Source organism: Hylobates moloch, unplaced genomic scaffold (assembly GCF_009828535.3).
Source record: "Hylobates moloch isolate HMO894 unplaced genomic scaffold, HMol_V3 SCAFFOLD_2, whole genome shotgun sequence".
In the NCBI taxonomy this organism is placed as follows: Eukaryota; Metazoa; Chordata; class Mammalia; order Primates; family Hylobatidae; genus Hylobates; species Hylobates moloch.
In genome coordinates this window covers 94,099,341-94,121,354 of record NW_026652277.1, presented here as the reverse complement: position 1 = coordinate 94,121,354, position 22,014 = coordinate 94,099,341, and the positions used below count along the sequence as shown (strand labels likewise).

The following is a 22,014-nucleotide window of genomic DNA, read 5'->3' as shown; positions in this document are numbered from 1 at the left end:
TTAAACTAATGCTGCAAAAACAACAGTGGATAAAACTGCTGCCCCTTTACAGGAATCAAGATAGTAGACTCAAATTACGCTAGCAGTCATTGTATTCTTCAGGGAGGAGGGAGATTTGAGCCTTTCATTCACAAAAGTCCCTTTTGAAGCAGTAAAAATTTTAGTGTCCATATTTGCATATACATCCTTTTAATATTCTGTGTGACCGGAAATACACATAAACCATGCTGTACTTGTGTTTCGCATCTCAATTTTGTCTGCGCTCTTTGAGTTGTGAGCTACACTAGCCACTTTTTTTTCAAAGAACATCATTTTTACTTGAAAGAACAACTGACAGATAAGCAATGGTTATCCAGACTTGATTATTAGACAGGCTTTCTCAAAAATAACAGTGAGACTGTCACTCCAAAGGAAATAAGTGACAGTATTTGTTACCAATGATAAAACTGAAGCTTTCAAGAGAAAATTAGAATGTTGGAAAACTTGAATCTATCTTTGAGCTTTACAGCTTCTCAATACATACTTTTCTGATAAGAGTAATGGCGGTATTAACAAATGTGGTTTTTTCAATGTATAATGATATGTGTCAACATTCAGAAGATCTGTATTATTCACTGAACAAGTATTTTCCAAATGAGTGAGGCGTAATGTCAACTGTCTTATTTGGCATTTGACAAATGGACAAAAGATCCATTCAAAGTGCAAATAGGCCAACAGATTTCGATGTCATGGAGTATGAAAAAGCAGTGAGACTATAAATTTGAATCAGTAGTTTGAAAGTAGTTAACACTCCTAAACAATTTCATTGAAGAAGATGACTAAAATTTCTTTAGGAGTTGTAAGAGTTTAAATCTTTTTGATCAGTTTCTCTTCTATGGAAAACTAACTAGCATCTAAACTAGCACCTAAACTGGTGCCTAAGAAAACTTGACACATACAGAAAAAACCCTGCATTAGTAACTCTATGAAGGAAAATATGTATACAGTTTACTCTAAGTTATCACGAATTAAGCATCTAAACATTAATCTTAATATTCTAGAAAAGAGATTATCACATGATCTGTTAACAGAAAGCTCTTCTTTTGAAAACACACATGGAACCCGAACACAAAGGACAATTAAAGCATAAGTAGGTCCCATGGAGTCAATGCTTAGCCACCTTATCCCTCAAACCTTTATCTTATTACACATGCACAAGAGACATCTTTAGAAAAGCCACTGACTTAGGCCACTGGGTTCTAAACTTGGCTGTGCTAAAATCAGAATCAGCACCATTAAATTTTTAGTAATAGATTCACGGGCTGCCTATCACAACAAAGTAAATCAGAATCTCTCTGGATACAATCTACCATTCTGTATTATTTAAAATGTCCCCAGTGGGCAGGTGCAGTGGCTCACACCTGTAATCCTAGCACTTTGAGGCAGGCAGATCGCTTGAGGTCAGGAGTTCGAGACTAGCCTGACCAACATGGCAAAACCCCACCTCTACTAAAAATACAAAAATTAACTGAGCATGGTGGCGAACGCTTGTAATCCCAGCTACTCGGGAGGCTGAGGCAAGAGAATCACTTGAACCTGGAAGGCGAAGGTTGCAGTGAGCCGAAATTGTGCCACTACACTCCAGCCTGGATGACAGAAGGAGGCTCCGTCTCAAAAAAATAAAAAAGGGGTCCAGGCAAAATGAGTGGCTCACATCTATAATCCCAGCACTTTGGGAGGCTGAGGCGGGAGGTCGCCTGAGGTCAGGAGTTCGAGACCAGCCTGGCCAACATGGTGAAACTGTCTCTACTAAAAATACAAAAATTATCCGGGCATGGTGACATGTGCCTATAATCCCAGCTACTAGGGAGGGTGAGGCAGGAGAATTGCTTGAACCCAGGAGGCGGAGGTTGCAGTCAGCAGAGACTGCACCACTGCACTTCAGCCTGCGCAACAGAGCAAGACTCTGTCGCCAAAAAAAAAAAAAAAGTCCCCAGATGATTTCTGAAGCTGCTCTTGGGAGTTCAGTGATGCTAATCATTCTTATAAGTAACATCCCCAGTACTATTTATCAAAAGGCAGCTCACTTAACAGTAAGAAGCTACAGCTGAGGAAATAAGAACTACTTTGGGCTATATGCCATTTACTAACAAAGTGATCTTCAGCATCTCTCCACATCAATTTCTTCATCTGTGAAAGGTAGAAAATAACAAAAAAAAAAAAAAGGGAGAGAGGGCATTCATGAAAACCAGATAAGATTTTGAATGTAAAAGTCTTACAGAGGGCCTGGCAAGGTTAAATCATGAAAATATGTTGATATATTAGGAAGGATAGGAAGGATTAGACAAACTTAGCCTCTGACAGAAGAGATGGACAAAAACTGTGTTTTCTATTTGAACTCTGTATAGTCCTCAAAATCCAGGAGAAGACATATTAGATGTTTCCTATTAGGGCAGTTAGATAGTACCTAGCATTTCAAAAGAAACAGCTGAGCTTCAGGATAGTAACTACCTTTAAAGCTGTGGAATCCTTTCAGGCTCCTAGCTGTAGGTCACTGCTGGGTCAGAGCCAAAGGCCTATTAGCCATAGCTGAGATGGAGATGACTAATATTATACCACTAACCATTCATATTATCCAATTAAATTTTCTTGTTTTGATTCCATGGTCATAAAACAAATTTTTCAATTCATAATCTGGCTTTTTAAACAAATTTTTTTCCTAGATCAGTGTCTCAACTATCCTATTCAAAGCAATTATATTTCTCACTATAAATTAAGTTCTACAGGAAATCAAGCCTTAAGTCCCAAGACATCTACTGTTTGTAATGATTACCTTATCTCCCAGGCATTTAAAATGATACTAAGGGCATATTATCCTTGAGTGGATTGAGAACACACCATCTTTGGGAGGACTAAGAAAAATACTTACTAAAATTCTTTTCTGTGGGCTTAATTCTCTCCATAGAACAAACTGAAAAAGGCTGCATGAATTAACATTCCAGTTTACAAGTCTTTTGCGAACTTAGTTACAAAGGATTAGTCCAATGGCCTCTAGGTTCAACGATAAGATACAGTTCACAGACCTTGACTTCACTAAGGTATAAATTGGCTTATCTCATCATATCTTCTACAGAATCACTACACTTTAGTGTCATACAGGTGACAGACCTCCCCCCAAAACTTTGTGTAGAAGTATTTATATTCTATTTATACTAAAAAGGCAACATTCTACTTAATATAGCTCCATTTCAAAACTTTTTACTTAATAGGTCAAAATTGTATTTTATTATATTTAATATATTCATCAGAAATATTAAATTATATTTTGAAATTTCATAAATTCTAAAATCTACCCAAAAGAAATAAAATTTCATGGGGCCTACAGATTTTAGATCAGGATAAAGGCAAAGGAGCAAAGCAGCTGAATTAAAATTCAATGGAGCCGGGCGCGGTGGCTCACGCCTGTAATCCCAGCACTTTGGGAGGCCAAGATGGGCGGATCACTAGGCCAGGAGTTAAAGACGAGCCTGGCCAACATGGTAAAACCCCATCTCTACTAAAAATACAAAAATTAGCTGGGCATGATGGTGTGTGCCTGTAATCCCAGCTACTCGGGAGGCTGAGGCAGGAGAATCGCTTGAACCCATGAGGCAGAGGCTGCAGTGAGCTGAGATTGTGCCACTGCACTCCAGCCTGGGCAACAGGGTGAGACTCAGTCTCAAAAAAAAAAAAAAAAAAAAATTCAATGGAACTCAAAAACATATCCTATCCATAGAAACTTCTGTAGATTTTTTTCAGTTTCCCATTTAATGTCCTACTGAAATCTTATTCAGCATCTTTATTGCTGAAAAAAATGACATCCCTCTCCTAACTCAACAATTACACTTTTTTAATAAAACACAAGTTTCATGTTTATTTAAAGGGAAAATTTTGGAAACATTTAGCTTTTGTATTATTATAAAGCTTTTATAATCTAATACTGAGAAGGATGTTTGAGGGAGGGAAGGAGGAGGAGCCAAGCAACCATTAAGTCCGGGATTAAAATGACTCTGTGGAGAATAAAGTTGGTAGTACAAATTCCCCGGAGACTGCAGTCTACCAATGGCAATACTTAGAAAAAAGTTTTAGAAAACTGAAATTTAAAATCAAGAAAACAGGAGTGGGAAATTGGTAACCATAAAAGGAGAGGTGAGATTTAAAGTAACTTGATTGAACTGCTACAAAGAAGTGTTACAAAGTGAATGTAAATGAAGCAAAGTAGGTTCAAGAAGTTTCAGGATTTTGAGAATGAATACATATTATTTATTCCTGTTGTAGAAAACAGAAATCTCATATGTGGTTTCAAAATTAAAAGTTTATATGTAGCTTTATATTGTAGGAGTTATTAAGAAATTATTGTAGGCAGATAGAGAGGAAAAGGGTCCTTAGGAAGGACCTTTTCATTTTTTAAAGCATCTCCAGAAAAGTTTCTTCCCTGGCTCTTAGAGCCAGGCCGGCAACCTTTGATATGCAAATGCAAGCCATTAGAAACTGGGTCCACCCAAACATGGCAATACCCGCACTGTTCTTCTTGCCCTTGCCCCACATGTTCCTGGCGACATGGCCGCCCCCACATATCCCCATCTGTGTAGAACATCATGGCACCCTGTATTTGCATATTAAAAGCTAGGGTGGGAGGGTCCGTTTTGTTTTGTTTATTTTGCAGGCTATGTGGATGACATGCCTGGTCAAACCAAGCAATCAAACACTGCCACCTCCAGCCTCTTCATATACCTGAATGGTATCCGTGGCAGGTGGGGTTCCCTCTCTTGGCTTTGGAGCTCCCCTCCCTCTGTCTCTGTACAGGAGAGCTTCTTCTTTCTTTCTTCACCCTTCTTTCTTGCCTATTAAACTCCCTGCTCCTTAAAACTACTCCATGTGTGTCCATGTCATTTTTTTCTAATTCGACCCAAGAGGAAGAACCTGGGGTTCTCCACTCATCGGAGCTGTATCAATATTTTGGTTAGCAGTCCAAATAGGAAGAGAAACTGAAAGATACTTACTATAGTAACCATATAATACAGTGTCCTCAATCTGTCTGCTGACATTAGCATTAGCCCAGTCCTAGGATAAAAGGAAACAATAGAAATATTAATGAAACATCCATTTGCCTAACAATTAAGAGTCAAGTTTTAATACGACTGAATATCACTTCCAAAATCTATCCACTCAAATAAAAACAATCTATGTCTTCAATAAGTGAGAGACAGACAATAGACAAATTTCAGTATGTAAATGCTGCGATAAGACAACACAGTTCTGGCAAAACACAAAGACAAAAGGCACCTAACCCAAACTGAAGATCAGGAATGGCTTCTCAAAAATGACTAAACTGAGACCTGAAAGGAGGGAGAATGATCTCAGGGAAACAGAGAAAATAGTAGGAAGGAAAGAAGGGAGAAAAGAACATACACAGAATGTTTGAAAAAAACTTCAAGAAGCTAAATATAGATTCAACTGAGCTTTTAGAAAGGTAAGAGAAAGCAGGTGGAGAGAGGGAAGAGAAGGACATGTATGTCAGGGGCTTGTGAGTCATGTTGAGTATTTTGGACTTTGTCCTAACAGCAACGGAAAATAGTGATGAATTTTATGCAGAGAGTAACAAACGTGATTAGTACCTCAGAAAGAACATATTTGAACATATTATACATTTTTTTAAAAACCTACAGGAAAAATCAGTCTAATCTCCTTTGCATTCATCCCATACAAGTGTTGTTCAAATTACTAAGCTTAGAAAATATAATTCAAATTAATCTTTTCCAATAGAAAAAAAAATCTATACCCTATTATGTCAGAACTAAGGTACAATGTCAAGCCTTTTGGCCTATACTCTAAATTCTGTGCATGTGAAAAATTAAACGTGGAGACTCTAAAGGACTTATCACTGCTATTAAGTATAAAGCAAAATTTAGAATCCAGGTCAATGTTTTATAAACACTTAAAGAGCTCAAGTCAGTGTCAACATTCTATGAGTGCTCTTAAAAAAGGGGATCAATATTTAATTCTCTTAAGATAATTTAGGATTTTTCTTTTCTTTTCTCCTTTTTTTTTGCCCATAAACACCTCTAGCAATGAGTAGCTATAAATTTCTTGCTGGTAAAATATAAAAAAATGTAGAAAATCCAAACTTACTTCTACAAAGGCAAAACCTTGATATCCAAAGCACAATAAAAACAATATGTTCCCAATAGTAAAAAGGAATAGTAACAAACCCTTAATAGCCCAAATAGAAACATTTATGTTAACCATATAAAAAATGAATCACAGGATATAAAAAATTTAATAAATGGAAAGTCACCTGTTCCCACATGTAAAGACTGTAAATACCGATTGCCATTCAAATTAATCTTAAAATTAATATGTATCACCAATCGAAATCCCACTGTGCTAGGAGGTAGAGTATATTAACATATTGATTCTAAAAATCATCTGACAAAACAAGCTAGGGCCAAAAATACATTTGAAAAAGACCAACAAGGAGGAATTTCCCAATTACTATCCTTTACTAATAAAACGTGAAAATCTACTATTATATAACCTTTCACCTACCTATTGGCATAATTTAAAACAGTAACATCCAGTAATGCCAAAATGTGGAGGGAAAGCCATCTGCTACACAATAAGATAGTCTACCATGTAGACATTCTTTATTGAATCGATCCTAAATATATTCACACAAATTAGGATGGATATTAGTACATAGATATTTTATTCACTGGACAATACTACTTGTCCAACAAATTACCTCAAGAGCTCTTACAAAGCGATAAGCTAGCCCAAATGGGCCCTTCCTTTCCCACACAGCAGGAGCTGTACCAAATTCCATTACTAACTGGACTAAGAGACCCAAACTCTCCAGGTGTTCAGCAATTGGTATGTCCTAGCACTCAGTGAACCACTTGTACCTACTCAGCTCATATTCTTTGGCACCCAAGTCCAAGGTGTTTATTCTATCTGCAAGACCATTCTTAAGAGGCCAGTTGCGGTGGCTTACATCTGTAATCCCAGCACTCTAGGAGGCTGAGGCAGGTGGATTGCTTGAGGTCAGGAGTTTGAGACCAGGCATGGTAGTACACACCTATAATCCCAGCTTCTTGGAAGGATGAGGAATGAGAATTGCTTTAACTTGGGAGGCAGAGGTTGCAGCGGGCCAAGATCATGCCACTACACTCCAGCCTGAGCAACAGAGCAAGACTCTGTCTCAAGAAGAAAAAAAGAGAAAGAGAGAGAAAAGACTAGGAGGTTATATGCCTCTACTAAAGCACCTGCACTTTGGGAGAGTCTCCCTCTTTGCCTAATGTAAAGTTACAAAAGAACCTGAGCACTTGCTGACCCTTGTCAGGGTAAATTAGAGCCTGTACTAAGTAACATTTATTGGTTTTTGGCCAAGAGTCCTTTACCCAACAATATTTGGTGTAGGGTTGTTTAAAATATTTTTAAAAAGAAAAGTGAAACTGGAGACAATCTAAATGCCAGAATAGAAATAGTAAAATTTACTACTGTACATGCATAACATAGAATAACATGTTGACATTAAAAACAATGAGACCTATATAAACTAGCATAGAGGGATATCTATGAAGTACTTTTGAGTAGGAGGAAACAGAACAAATCACAACCAAAAGTTTTAACACATGTAATCTTTGTCTAAAAAATGTAATGAAAGAAATATCCAAACATATTATAGAAAAAATGAAAAGAAAATGTAAGTAGCGCTTACCACAAAGAATGGGAAAGCACTGGGGAGAATTCTGTGCAATGACTGAAAATTTTTTCAGCAATGATTCAAGTATCCAAATGAATATGTACATAACCAAACCTTCAATTCCTAAGAGCTGTGCTTCTTTAGTGATTACTTCTGTATCAAAACGGAAGTTTAAAAGTATTTTTGTGGGTTTTGCTTTGTTTTTGAGACAGGGTCTCTCTCCGTCACCCAGGCTGCAGTGCAGTGGCATGATTATGGCTCACTGCAGCCTAGATCTTCCCAGGCTCAGGTGATCCTCCCACCTTCAGGCTTCCAAGTAGCTGGGACCACAGTGCATGCCACCACGCCCAGCTAATTTTTGTATTTTTTGTAGAGACTGCGTTTCACCACGTTGCCCAGGCTGGTCTTGAACTCCTGGACTCAAGTGATCTGCCTGCCTCAGCCTCTAGGTTTATAGGTGTGAGCCACCGTGCCTGGACTAACAGGATTTTGAAGGTGAGCAAATTAAGAACAATGTATCAATGGGCCAGAGAGTAATGACAACTATCTTTTTTCTACTTCTTATATGTTACACAAACTTCCCACCAATTTCCAAGACAGCCCCAGGAGGTAGTAATGTCTCCACTGAGAATTACTTAAAAATTAGTTTAAAATTGGACAAAATCCCAATCTCAAAAAAAAAATTAAAAATACAAAGTCTGAAGGTTAACTTGAAGCAAAAGAATCACTGAAATTTAGCATCTTTTACTCTATAAGGATCTTTTGCCTAACCAGTTCTTGTGGCAACAAGAGTATTGCTGTTACTATTTTAAAGCTACAAATATGTGTAAGATATACAACATCACTCAAGTACTGTTAGTGTATTTGGCTTTTACATACTCTCTTGCCTCCAAGATACTTGATGTATTGTCAAGAGAGCTTAGTTTGTAAAACTTTCCTTCTAATTTTGGGAACCACTATGACCCTGATAAGTTTTATAAACTATTGCCTGTCAAAGTAGAAACTAAAAGAAACTTCAGAGTCATTTAGGACACAAAGGAATGTGAGACAATCAAGAACTAAATAAAGAATATTAAAGAAGAATATTTCAGAAGACAAAGATATGAATTCCACAGAACAAGAATGTGGTCGCATATGTAAATTCCATTCCCCATTTTTCAAGTTGACTTTTGAAACCCGCTGCATAACCCAAAACTCCAAAATGATTCTCCTCACTTTTACCTGATAACTTCACCATAAAAATGGTGGTTCTCATTCAGGAGCCATTTTGATCCCCATGGGACATTTGACAATGTCCGGAGACATGGTGGGCAGAGTCAGTATACTACAGGAAATTAGGAGGTAAGAGGTCAAGGATGCCACTAAACACCTACAGTTCACAGGGCTGGCCCCCTAACAAAGAATTATCCAAGGCAAAATGTCCATGATTGAGAAATACTGATTTAGAGGTCTCTAAAATAATTTGCAGCCCCAAGACAGGAGCTCACTCAACTTACTATTGAATCTAAAACATATCTCCATTTGTATCCAAATTCTAGACCTTCTTTCCTCTGAAGTACCCATACTCCTATTACACCCAACCCTTTCACTTTCACTCACCCTTCTGGAGGAAACTGCACCTGCAATGATACCTTCTCTCCCCTCAAAAATTTCTCTCACTGCACTGAATTCTAAAGTATACAAATTCTAGTAACTATTAAACACAAAGAGATACACAAACACCACAAATAAAAACACCTACATTAACTCCTCTTCTCACTTTCATAGAGAGCAAAAACTTCCTGAAAAGTTGTCAGTATTCCCTACCACTTCTTCCTTACTTCTCTGTCCATATCTAACCCACTCAACCCAACCACCCTACTGTTCTGCCGAAATTATTCTTCATGGTCACCACTGACCAAAGCCACCAGTCACTTCTCTACCCCGTTCACTTCACCTCTCAACACCACTGAAAAAAGCTATCATTCTTTCTTCCTGAAACACATTATTCTGATTTCCATAAAGCCTCCTTCTTCTGTTTTTCTTATCTCTCAGGTTGCAGATTCTCCCCTTCAGCTGACCTTCTACACAATAGAGAATTCCAGTCCTCGGTCCAATGTCAAGGCTTCTCTGAGTACTCAGTCTTCCCAGCTCCTAATCAGTCCATAACTGTAGATATCATAGATATCATCCATATGTTGCTTCTCAAATACTTCTCTCCAGCCCTAAGCTCTTCACAGAGCTTCAATTCCCTACTTAACACCTCCACCTGGATAGATAGTACAGTACACACTTTAAAGGCAGCCTGTCCGAACTGTAAGTCTTTTCTCTGCACCCCCTCACTTGCCCATGCACGTGCACATGCCCTCTTATTCCTCTAGGTTTCCCTATTTCTCTAAGGTATATAAAAACCTAGGCACCGGTGCTCCAGTTTTCTTTTTCTTTCACCTGTCCCCCTATATCTAATCTATCAGCAGATCCCAGCAGCTCTACCTCTAAAATACATGCCAATTTTAATCATTTTTCTCCACTAGCACCACTCTAGCCCAAGTCACCTTTATCTTTTACCTTCATTAACTTCATATTGCAGTTAGGAGAAAATCAAAACTTACTAATATGACTTAAAAGTCATGAACAATCTGGCTCCTGCCTTATTCTGGATCTCAGCTTTTACCAAAGCAAAACCCTCAACAATAAATATCAGCCAAATGAGCCAAGTTCATCCTGGCTTAAAGCCTCTATATTTGCTGCTGCTTCTCCCTGAAGGCTCTCTCCCTCTGGCTCTTTACTAGGTTGGCTCCTCATCCAGGTATCATGGCAAGAAACCTCAGCAGTTTTGCCTTCCTATCTCCCTCTCCAAAACACTCATAACCTGACTAGACTCTCAGATCAATCTGTTGTATTTCCTCATAGAATTTATCACTATAAAGTTACCTTATTTTATTTGTTGACTATTGATCTGGCCTTGCAGACTAAGCTCCATGAGAAAAGCAACCTCTTTTGCCTTAATGATTAATCTCCAGTACTTACAATTGTCAGGCACATACTACATACTTAGTAAATATTAAATAAATAAACATATGTAAGGTTCAATAAAAAAGCACAAAGTTCTAAGATACAATTCCCACCATTTGAAAATAAGAATGAGGCAGCAGTAGAGTTTAGCCCAGACATCTAATAACAGGCCATAAAGATACTCATAATTAGGGAACAGGAGTAAGATATGAACAAACACCAAAACATTAAATGTTTTCATGACATACCTTAATATTAACTAATTTTTTTATTTTTACATGTTGTATAAAAGAAAGAATATTTATTCATATCAATGTCAATTTCTTTTTTTTTTCCATTGGATCAGTATATTTCATGTATATCCCCATCCAATGTTATTGACTATCAAAGACTGTTAAAGACAGCACTTCCAGCTGTACTCTAAAAGGTTCTTTTTTGTTATCTAAAAAGTTAATTATTTTAGAAAAAAGCTAGAAACAAATTATCTAGCTAAAATTATTAATAATGCCACATGTTGAAAGAAAGGTAAACAGAAACAACTCAGGCATTATAACATACCCCTGCCACAAGAAGGCGGAGAAAGTTAGAAGGGTAACTAAAACAAAAATAAAGAAACTAGCAATGACTGCCTGCTCACAGAAAAGCCTGGGCACCTTCTGTTTTTAAGAAAAATGTTAGCAATCATTAATATATGGAGTTTCCAAATAATTATACCTTACAAGCCAAGTGCATAATTAGAGAGAAGCTTCAAAATATTTGAGGTGGAAGTAGAGAAAGTTAGAGAATGCATATATTCATTTAGGAATTTCAAATGCACATTGTAAATATTAGTATACATTAGCACTCATCATGGAAAACAATGTCAACTTGTACATTCATCCTTACAAATAAAGTTGGAATAGACTAAAACCACGCCGGCATCCTTTTTACTCTGACTACATTTACAATCGTGGCATGAAGTTTGAAGAATTAATTCTTAAATACTTAAACTTATCTTTCACTAGGCACCTGAATTTAGTAATAACTTTAGGAAAAACTACTGTCTAGAGTTTATCTGGAAAATGTTTTCAAAAATTTTTTCAGTTTTACTTTTGAGTGTCAGCAAACAGTCCAGTTTCAAATAAAAACTCATGAATTTCACTAATCCTCACCAAGCCCCCCAAAATGAGAAGGGAAAATACAGACACACAGAATGTTTCAAGGTATCAAAGAAACTACCAAGAAAAAACTGATACATTATCTAAGCTAAAAGCAAACAGAACTAGAGACAACTTAGTAACAAAAAGTAGGAAAGGCCAGGCACCGTGGCTCATGCCTGTAATCCCAGCACTTTGGGAGGCCAAGGCGGGTGGATCACCTGAGGTCAGGAGTTCAAGACCAGCCTGGCCAACATGGTGAAACCCCATCTCTACTAAAAATACAAAAAACTGGCCGAGCATGGTGGTGTGCATCTGTAATCCCAGACACTCAGGAAGCTGAGGCAGAAGAATTGTTTGAACCCAGGAGGCAGAGGTTGCAGTGAAACTCCGTCTCAAGAAAAGAAAAGTGGAAAAAAACAAGAACCAACAATTGATGAATAACTAATATCCTAATAATGAAAAAAAGTCTTAAAAAGTAGAGGGAAAAATTGTAACAGATTTATTCCCCTTCTAAATATTAGTGTAACATTTAGATTTAACAAATATAGTGTGTTAACTACAGCCGTACTTTTTTTTTCTTTTAAGGACACATGTATTAAAACAAGCACCCTAGATTTTTATAGTTAATATTTTTGCTTCTTTAGTGAATGGATTCTTAAAATCTTGTTCAAACACGTATAATGCAATCTCATAGATTTAAATATCAAAAACAAAGAAACAAAACAAACCTATTTCCCAGGAAGTGACCACTAATTTAAGCGTGGGCCCAAAACAATACTTAATCTAACAGAAAGTTCATAATTTCATGAAAATACTTTAGAAATTTTAATTATACTTTAAGTTCTAGGGTACATGTGCACAACGTGCAGGTTTGTTACATATGTATAAAGATGAAATGTTTTCCCACAAAATCTAAATAAATCAAACATCCTCAATTCTAAACTAAAAAAACCTCCAATTCAAACAGTAATTATACCACGGATAATTATATGACCTCTATACATTAGAATACACACATATACATATATATCATTATCTATTTAAACTTAACAGCTTTCAGAAAGAAAAATATCCCAGAAATTTATAATTATGTACTGTACATTTGGAATTATACTACACTGTTTTAAAATAAAAAGAATATCCAGAAATTCTGAAAATGTCAAAATCTCTTATCCAAGAAACACAGCTATATACAGAGCCAAAAGAAATTACACATTTTTATAGAATTTAATTCTAAAATGACACTTATTTCTCAGAGAAAATGACCTCATAATGTTACAATCAACCATTTAATTATCTATGTCTAACATTATTAAAAGTGTATTTCTTCTTGCCCAATAATAAAAAGCAGAGAAAACCCAATGATACCAGTAAAATTAGTCATTTTCTCTAGAAATAATGTTTCAACCCAAAATATAAAATGTGAATTAAGTTTATATTTTGAAAAAATGTAGAATCACTGGTAGGTATCCTATTTACTAAGCTACCCGAAAATATCTCTTACTTGTTTACAAGCCATCTTCCCAAGAAACCTCATGAACAAAGCTCTCTGGAACCAAACTGCGGAGCTTCAAATCCCAGCTTCAGCACTTACAGGCTACATTACTTCACCTCTTTGAACCTTGATTTTTCACCCATGAAAACCATAGATAATACTACTTATCTCACAGGATTGTTTGAGAGATCAAAGGAAGTTACTAAATGTAAATCACTTAAAATAGAGTCTGACACATAGCAAATATTCAATAGATGTTAGTTACTATCTTTATAACATATTGTTTGGCACACACTAAGTGCTCAATTAAAATTTGCTAAATAAATGGTGTACAGAAAAAAAAATATGGTTTTCACAGCAATCAGAGTATATCTAATTTTCATAGTAATCAGAATAAATTTAAACCTAACTACAAAAATATTTTCAAATTATTTACCCCATTTGGACCAGGGATCGTGGCTCATGCCTGCAATCCCAGCACTTTGGGAGGCTGGGCAAGTGGATCACTTGAGGCCAGGAGTTTAAGACCAGCCTGGCCAACATGGTGAAACCCCATCTCTACTAAAAATACAAAAAGAACTAGCCAGGCATGGTGGCTGCATGTCTGTATTCCTAGCTACCTGGGAGGCTGAGGGACGAGAATCGCTTGAACCCAGGAGGCGGATGTTGCAGTGAACCGAGATCATGCCACTGTACTCCAGCCTGGGCAACAGAGTGAGCCTCTATCTCAATAAAATAATATATACACATATATATATACACATATATAATAAAATAAAATAAAAATTATTTACCCAATTTAGCCCAATTCAGGAAGTTATTTTATAATCATGCATTATTAAGATAAATGAAATACTATTCCATTCAAATATTTAAGTACTAAAGCTAAATACTGGGGCTATAACAAAAGAGACAGTTCCTGAGTCACAGAAGCTTAAGCTAGTAAGAAACTTAAAAGTAATTTGCATAATTTAAAGGAAACTCAGAAACCTTTAGTCCACACCCTTCATTTTTAAAATGAGGAACCTCAAGTCCAGAAAAGTTAAGTGGTTTTGCTAAAGGTCCACAGCTAGACAGTTAAGGGTCAAGACTAGAACTCAGATCTTATAATTCCCAGCCTAATTCACTACACCATACTGACTCAAAGTACTCAATATGAAACGGAAATTAGGATCCTGATCTGCCACTAACAAAAGCCCTTCTCAATTATTTACTTATTGCATTAATGCAAATCAAATAAGCTTCAAGGGAGTTACAAGCAGCAAAAAATATATAACCTATTATGATTACTTAAAGCATTTGCAGGGTTGCTGAATTAATAGTTCTTATGTCAGTTTTAAGTCTGCTTCTAGTCTATCAGGTTAGATGTCACATTCTCAGCCTCTATGTTGTATTTCCATTCTCATTCATTCCCAGATACAAAAATAAAACACAATATATATCAGACTGCCAAGTGTGCCAGAAATTTGAAAGGAAAAAAAAATCTGCAAAGTAAGATTATATTTACCTTAAATGTACCATTTTGATTTTTCATGTAAGAAACCAAAAATATATCCACTGGTAGAAGTGCTGATGTGATAAGTGCAATTGCTAGAGAAAAAATTGCTGTTATGGTGGAGACAACTTCACTTTCCCGCCGACTTTGGTATTTACGAACATATATCCAGCAGAATGCCAAAATAGCCTGAAATAGAACAAAAAGAGATGTTTGTTACTACCCAATGTATTTTCTCTGATTTTTGTATGTGTTTGAAAGTTTCTAGCCGGAAACCTTATGTGAAGTAAAGGTTATTTTAGTTGTGTAAGGAAAGCCCACTATCCCTTAAAAACTTGTCCAAGATGTATAATTTTCAAAGCCTACTTCATGAATGCAGTACATCACGTAGGCATACCCACACAATACTATTAATAACAGTACTCAGCTACATATTTCCTCATCAAACACAGTGCAAACACTAATGGTTTCACACATCACAGTTATAACTAGCTTTGAATATTTTTTCCCTGTAGATCTTTCCAACCTAAAGGAGATACGAGTAGAAGCTGTTCTATTCTAGGCTTATTACTGAAGCATTACAGAATATAACTTGGATGAAAATTAACCTCTGTCCTGTTCTGACAGTGCAAGAATAGCATTGAGCTAAAGATTAACTGCCAGTAATCACCATGCAATTATCACATTATATTATAATTTAAATTTTAAAGAGCATGAAACAAAGAAAAGTCAATGCTGAAAATGGATACATGTGCACAGCAAGGAGCTTTCCAGTGAAAAAAGTTCACTCAGAGGTAGAGATTGACATCTCTAGTCAGCCAGGTACTCTTAATAGTTCCCAATGCCATTCTAGTGACTAACACAGAGCATAGGACTTTAATGATTCTCTAACGTTAGGAGCCATCGGAATCACTTGGAGGAACTGTTAAAGCACAGATTGCTAGGCCCCACCCTCTGAGTTTCAGATTCAAGAAGTCTGGAGTGGAGCCAGAAAATCTGCATTTGTAACAGCTTCCCCAGGTGAGGCTTCTGCTGGTCCAGGGCTATATTTTGAGAACTTCTACTCTACTCATAGGGAGTTGCAGACAGAGACTATGTTATTTCAGCCTTCACTGTGAGTCAGAATCACCTGGGTAACTTTTAAGTACCCTTATACCTTCCCTACATTCCCCAATCAATTCTATCAATGGGGAATAAGGCTCCTCCAGGCATCAGTACTTTAAATGGCTGAGGATTTCAATCTGAGCCAAACTTGAGAACCATTATTCTAAATAAGAGCTCTGGTAGTTTTTAAAGCCTTGTTTTGACCTTTCACTTTTTCAAAAGATTCACTGGTACTTTCTTTCTGAGCATCCTACAGTTCCAAGGCCCAAATGAAACTAATAAAACCACCAAACTAGTTTTGCAGCTTCCAAATCCTTCTACCGCAAGCAAGATACAAGAACAATTCCATCATCTCAGAAAATTCCTTTGTCCCCCTGTAGTTAACCCCTCTCTCTGCCCCCAGCCCTTGAGACAGGAATAATGCATGATGGTCACAAGGGCTAAAAAATTCCCGAAAGCAGTTTCCCATGACTAGAGGCTAAGGGCTAATAAGACCCTGAAAAACCAGGGTGTGGACCAAGCTGGTTAAGACGCACTGGACCCAACATGGCAATGGATTTGACCTAGGTTTCACCTAGGACCTCATTATATGCTCATTAACATGCTCAATCACACACCTACCAGCACCATGGCAGTTCCAAGACCACTCATATTTGATGTAAAAATGGGTGGCACCACAATTTCAAGCAGTCTCTACTTTTTTCCAGGAATTTTCTTGAATATTTTCCTTGGATAAAGAAACCCATAAAGGTAGAAACTCCAAATCTCATTGTGTGTCTCTCTCTTAAGAATGCCCACACGAGTGTGCACTTTTCCCTTTAATAAATCTCCACACTTACACTATTTTCTGACTTGCCCTTTAATGTCTTCTCATGACAGTGTCAAGAGCCTGAAAACCAGCTGGGGTTGAGATCCCACCAGTGTTTGGGGATCTCCCTCAGCCCACCAGTATCACCCTGACAACCACTATCTGTTTTCTGTCCCTATAGTTTCTGCCTTTTCTAGAATATCATAATGCCTTCATATAATATGTTGTCTTTTCAGTCTGGCTAGTGTCATTTGGCACAGTGCATTTAAAACCCATCCAAGTTGCTGCATGTCATTCCTTCATACTGCTGGCCTTTCAACTGGTGACAGAATAGCAGGAAAGAATTGAGTGAGAAGGGAGTTAAGACTTTGGAACAAACAAACAAACAAAAAGGATCTAGGCTCAATTTCTTGATTTTGGGAAATTTATTTTTTATAAAATGTTACTTTGTATGAATATTTGAATGAGCTTGTTTTTAAAGGAATTCATAAATATTTTTAACATTCCCCAAATTTATTCTGAAGTCTTTGAAAGCTGAGCCTCATCTTTATATCCTTAGCAGTACTTGACAGAAAGTGTTCCAATAAATTTACTGGATTTCAAGAATGAAAGAAAACCTGCATTTTGTAGGTATTACTGCAAACAAAGGATTTTGCCAATATCAGGCAGACAAGCTAGGAAAGGGCAACCAGGCAGAAGAGTTAAGCCAGAGATTCCCAAACTTTTTGGTCTCAGAATCCCTTTATAATGGTTTTAAAACTGATAACCTTAAAGAGCTTTTTGGTCATGTTAACAATCATTACTACAATATAAGATAAAACCAAGTATCCTCGTCTATAGGAATACTTCTTTCATAACAAGTTATAAGTATTAAATGAGATATAAAGGGTTTACCATAGTGGCTGGCCATAGTAACTGCTTAACGAATAGTAGTAGTTGTTATTAGAGAATTTGATACAAGAAACAAATATATAACTCTGTTAACAATTATAAGGAAAAGTTTCAAATAGTCCCCCAGCTTCTCCCAAAAGATTCAAAATAAATTGACCTGAACACTGAGATTTTTAAAACTCCCCAGGTGGTTCTGATGAAAGGTCAAAGTTGCGAACCACTGGGGCAGAAGAAGGAATGAGAAGAGATGAATCTTTATTAAACTAATGAGAATAGATGATATACTGTATGAGATCTTGTTAAACTGCAGATTCTGATTCAGTAGGGCTGGGGTCACATATTTGGTATTTCTAACAAGTTCCCAGATGATGCCCACACTTTAAGAAACAAGAATAAATTTGCTTTACAAAAATGGAGAGTCTCCTATTGTAATGGCAAATACAATTTAAAGGTGGTGTGAGCCAAATTACAGAGGACATTGAAGCTAGATAGAACAGTTTAGATTTGATATAGTAAAGACAGACATAGTTAGATTACAGGCATGAGGTACCAAATCTAACAATTCCTTATGTGTGAAGAAACTGAAGTCCATTCTTTTTGCCCAAAATCACAAAAGTAGGCAACATTCATGTCCTGATTCTTTTTTTTTTTTTTTTTTGAGACAAGGTTTCCCTCTGTCGCCCAGGCACTATCAGAGCTTGCTGCAACTGCCTCCACGAACCACCTCCTGGGCTCAGCCTTCCAAGTAGCTGGAACCTCAGGCATTTGCCACCTCACCCGGCTAATTTTTTGTATTTTTAGTAGGGATGGGGTTTTGCCATGCTGCCCAGGCTGGTATCGAACTCCTGAGCTCAACTGATCCACCTGCCTCAGCCTCCCAAAGTGCTGGGATTACAGGTGTGGGCCACCACACCTGGCCCATGTCCTGAATCTTTAGTAGATGATTGGCAGAAGTTCTCCAAGTGTGAAATCCCTAGGCCCTGGTAGTCCCCAGAATACTTTCTGGAGATTCAGAAGTTGAAAACTATTCTTATAATAAATACTAAGATGCTATTTGCCTTTTTCACTGTGCTGACATTTGCACTCATGGTTCATGGCCACAGTGGGTAAAACTACTGGTGCATTAGCGTGAATCAAGACAGTGGCAACAAACTGCACCAGTAATCATTGTATTCTTCACCACAAGCTCAAAAAGGGACAATTTAAATTAAGACTGTGCTTCACAAAGCAGTATAAATTTATTTTATTGAAATTCAACTTTTGACTCTTTTTAATACTTTGTGGGGTAAAATATGAAGCATGCATACATAAAGTCCTTCTGCTGCATACCAAGATGTGACGGCTATCTCCAGGAAAAGTTTAGAGTTAAAAGCTAAACCAACCACTCTTCAAGGACACCATTTTTACTTGAAAGAACAATTGTCGAACTGTTTATTCAGACTTCGCTTTTTGGCAGATTTTGTCAAATGAACAAAGGGAATCTATCACTTAAAGAAAAACTGACAGTATTTGATACCAATGATAATTATGAATCAAACTTCAAATGAAAATTGGATTTTGAAAGACTTACATCCACAACTATGAGCTTGACAACTCTTCAATACTTAGAATTTCCAGAGACATTTCTGACAAGATCAGTTGTGATTTAATGAAATATGGTATTTTGATATCGTGTAATGAAATGTATCCATATTTAAAAGATGTGCATAACTCAGTAAACCAACATTTTCTAAGTGGCCATGGCATCATATTATAAAACCGTGCATGGGTAAAAGATCCTTTCAAAGTGCAAGATGGGCTAATGGATTTTAATGTAACAATGAATGAAAAGCTCATTGATAGGGTTTCAGATTCCACCTCGCAACTGACAAGAATCTTCCACTTGTTGAGCTTTGGTGTAGTATCAAAAAACATCCCCAATTATCTGAAAAATGCTCCTCTGTTTCTGACTACCTATCATTGCAGCTGTATTTTCTCCAAACACTTCGACTAAAATAACATACCCCAAACGACGGAATGTAGAAGCCAACAAAGAAACCAGCCTTTCTTCTAATAAACCAGGATTTAAAGAGATTTGCAGAAATTTAAAGAAAAGTCCTTCTTCCTAATGCTTTTATCCACGACAACATTCAAGTGTCAAACTCCTAATTCCCTTCTGATTTTATTTGTCCTTGCTGTAATATTGCCAACTTAAATGGCTTCTCTTCTTCATCTATCCAAACTCTACCACAATTCTCATTTTCTTCCAATATTGTTGTCTATTCTCTTAAGTCCTGCTTTATTTATAGTCATACTTTGGCTTTCGGTCCATAAAATACATGTTTCAAGAATTTCAGTTTTCTCACTTATCTTCAGGCCCTCTTTAAAGCCGTATTTTGTTTGGTTTACATCCTCTTACAATTCACACCACTTCCGTACCGTAAATGTTTATTAATTTATAACTGCCAAGATAGTCTCACTTTACTTTCATACATTACATGCTTATTTATTTTCTTCTAAACAAACTAAATCTGATGGACTGGAAAAGCCAGGGGGCTTTCCAAATACAGGACTGGGTGGCCGCAGAGACCACACCACAGTCAACCTTTAGGGTTTCATTTCCTCCAAGAGAGGACTAACATGTTCCAGGGTAAAGGCAGTGTTTTTATCTGTGACAGTGATGGCAGTAACAAGAGGATCCTTTTCTTAAATTTTCACACCATTCTTTCTTTTCTTTTCTTTTCTTTTTTAGTCTCTACTGCAAAAATTTACTAGAACATACTACATAGGTACCAGACACCGACTGGATCTGACAATTAAAGTAAAACCAAACAAGCCTGATTTCCAGAACTGGAGGTTTTTGTTTTGCAATGCAAAAAGGTCAAAATACATGGGAACAGAAAGTAACTACAGGCTCGGACGATGAGAAAAGAGAAGATTTGAGAAGGTAGAGAAGTTATGAAAGGAAATAAATTGAACTCCCAAATAAACCAAAGCGTTTTAATATGAATAGGGAAGTAATAGCCAGGCCACTTTGAGCCATTTCTATCTATACTTTGCTCACTGAATATGCAGAAATAAGATCGTTGGAAAAGAAAGCACCTAAGGTCAGACAGGTAGTAGTATACACTTTGGTAATAAAGAGGGCTAAAGCTCCGCCCTCCACAGGTATCTACACCAATCAAAAAAAGATTAGAAGAGAATGTGACACCTGGAAGTCAGAACGAGCAACTCACGTCATCAAGGCAGAATCACACAATGGGCACAGAGGTTGAAGACTCACTAGCCCCAAGGGTAGGGGACATGAGGGAAAAAACATACAGAGAAGGCGACAAGTAAACAACGCCAGCGTCTACTTAACTTGCAAAGATCCAGCGCTGCCGCCCCACACCGTGTGCCACTGTTTTACAGGGGACGAAAGGCCACCACATGCTTCTCAACCCCGAGGGTCTCTTCCGCCCCCCAAACCCCACCGGCCCCATTGCCCAAGTCAGGGATGACGGCAAGAGCTTCCAAAAAGGACCCTTCAACCCTAGACGTCATCGGTGAAACGAAAGCAAAAGGGACCGGAAATCGACACCCCCCTGCCCCCGCCGCCCGCCCAAGCCCCCAACGCTAAGGAGCCCTCCACAGTCCAAGCTAAAAGCGGGGCGGGGCGAAGAGGGTCTCCGGGGCCCGGAGAGGCCAACTGCAGAGCCTGCCCCTCCCTTCCTCCGCCAGTCCAAACATGGGGAAAACTCCAAGTGCCTCCCCTACCAGTAGTAAGAGGCCGAATATGCACCAGCCGATCACCAGCTCCGCCGAGGCCGCGCCAGGAGTCGCCATCTTCGCTGACGGTCCAGACCGACCTGAGCGCCCGGGGTGGGGAAAGGGGAGGGGAAAGGGGAAAGAGCACGAGACACACTGCACCCGCGCACCCTAAAGGTTAAAGGGGCGGAGCGGGAGGAGCAAGTGGTTGCCAAGGAGACTGGACCCACTAGCGTCCCCTGGCGGCGAGCCGAGCGGGGGCGGGGCAGCAACGACTGCTCAGGGGCGGGGCGCGTCCGGACGCAGTGACATCACCACGCTGCCTGCGCTGGCTTCCGTGCCAGCTGAGATGTGGGAGGGCTGCACAGCAGGGTGTTGGCTCATAGCAGGGCAACCTTATTGGGATATTTGACTCAACCTAAGCTGATAGACTGGAACAGCAAGGGAACTCCACAAAGAATGGGCTAGGTGGACCTGGAGATCCAAGTCAGTTTTAGAGGTTTATACTTCTTCACCAAAAGGAAGTTTGGCCCTCCTGTACAAGGCAGAATGTGTGTGATTAGTAGAACTCCTTACCAGGTTGCAAGAATGGCTGATGTCAGGCCTCTGAGCCCAAGCTAAGCCATCATATCCCCAGCG

General features: G+C 38.1%; 1 protein-coding gene across 1 annotated transcript in view; it reads right to left on the bottom strand.

The window, feature by feature from the left end:
• Nucleotides 1-21,633, bottom strand: part of LMBRD1 (LMBR1 domain containing 1) — a 127,306-nt gene extending 105,673 nt beyond the window's left edge. The window contains exons 1-3 of the mRNA XM_032154196.2: nucleotides 21,385-21,633; nucleotides 14,859-15,035; nucleotides 5,022-5,082 (exon numbers count right to left, since the gene is read on the bottom strand). Of these exons, the coding sequence (XP_032010087.1) occupies nucleotides 5,022-5,082; nucleotides 14,859-15,035; nucleotides 21,385-21,453 (307 nt within the window). The 5' untranslated portion in view covers nucleotides 21,454-21,633. The remainder of the gene's footprint in view (nucleotides 1-5,021; nucleotides 5,083-14,858; nucleotides 15,036-21,384) is intronic.
• Between the last annotated feature and the right edge of the window lie 381 nt (nucleotides 21,634-22,014).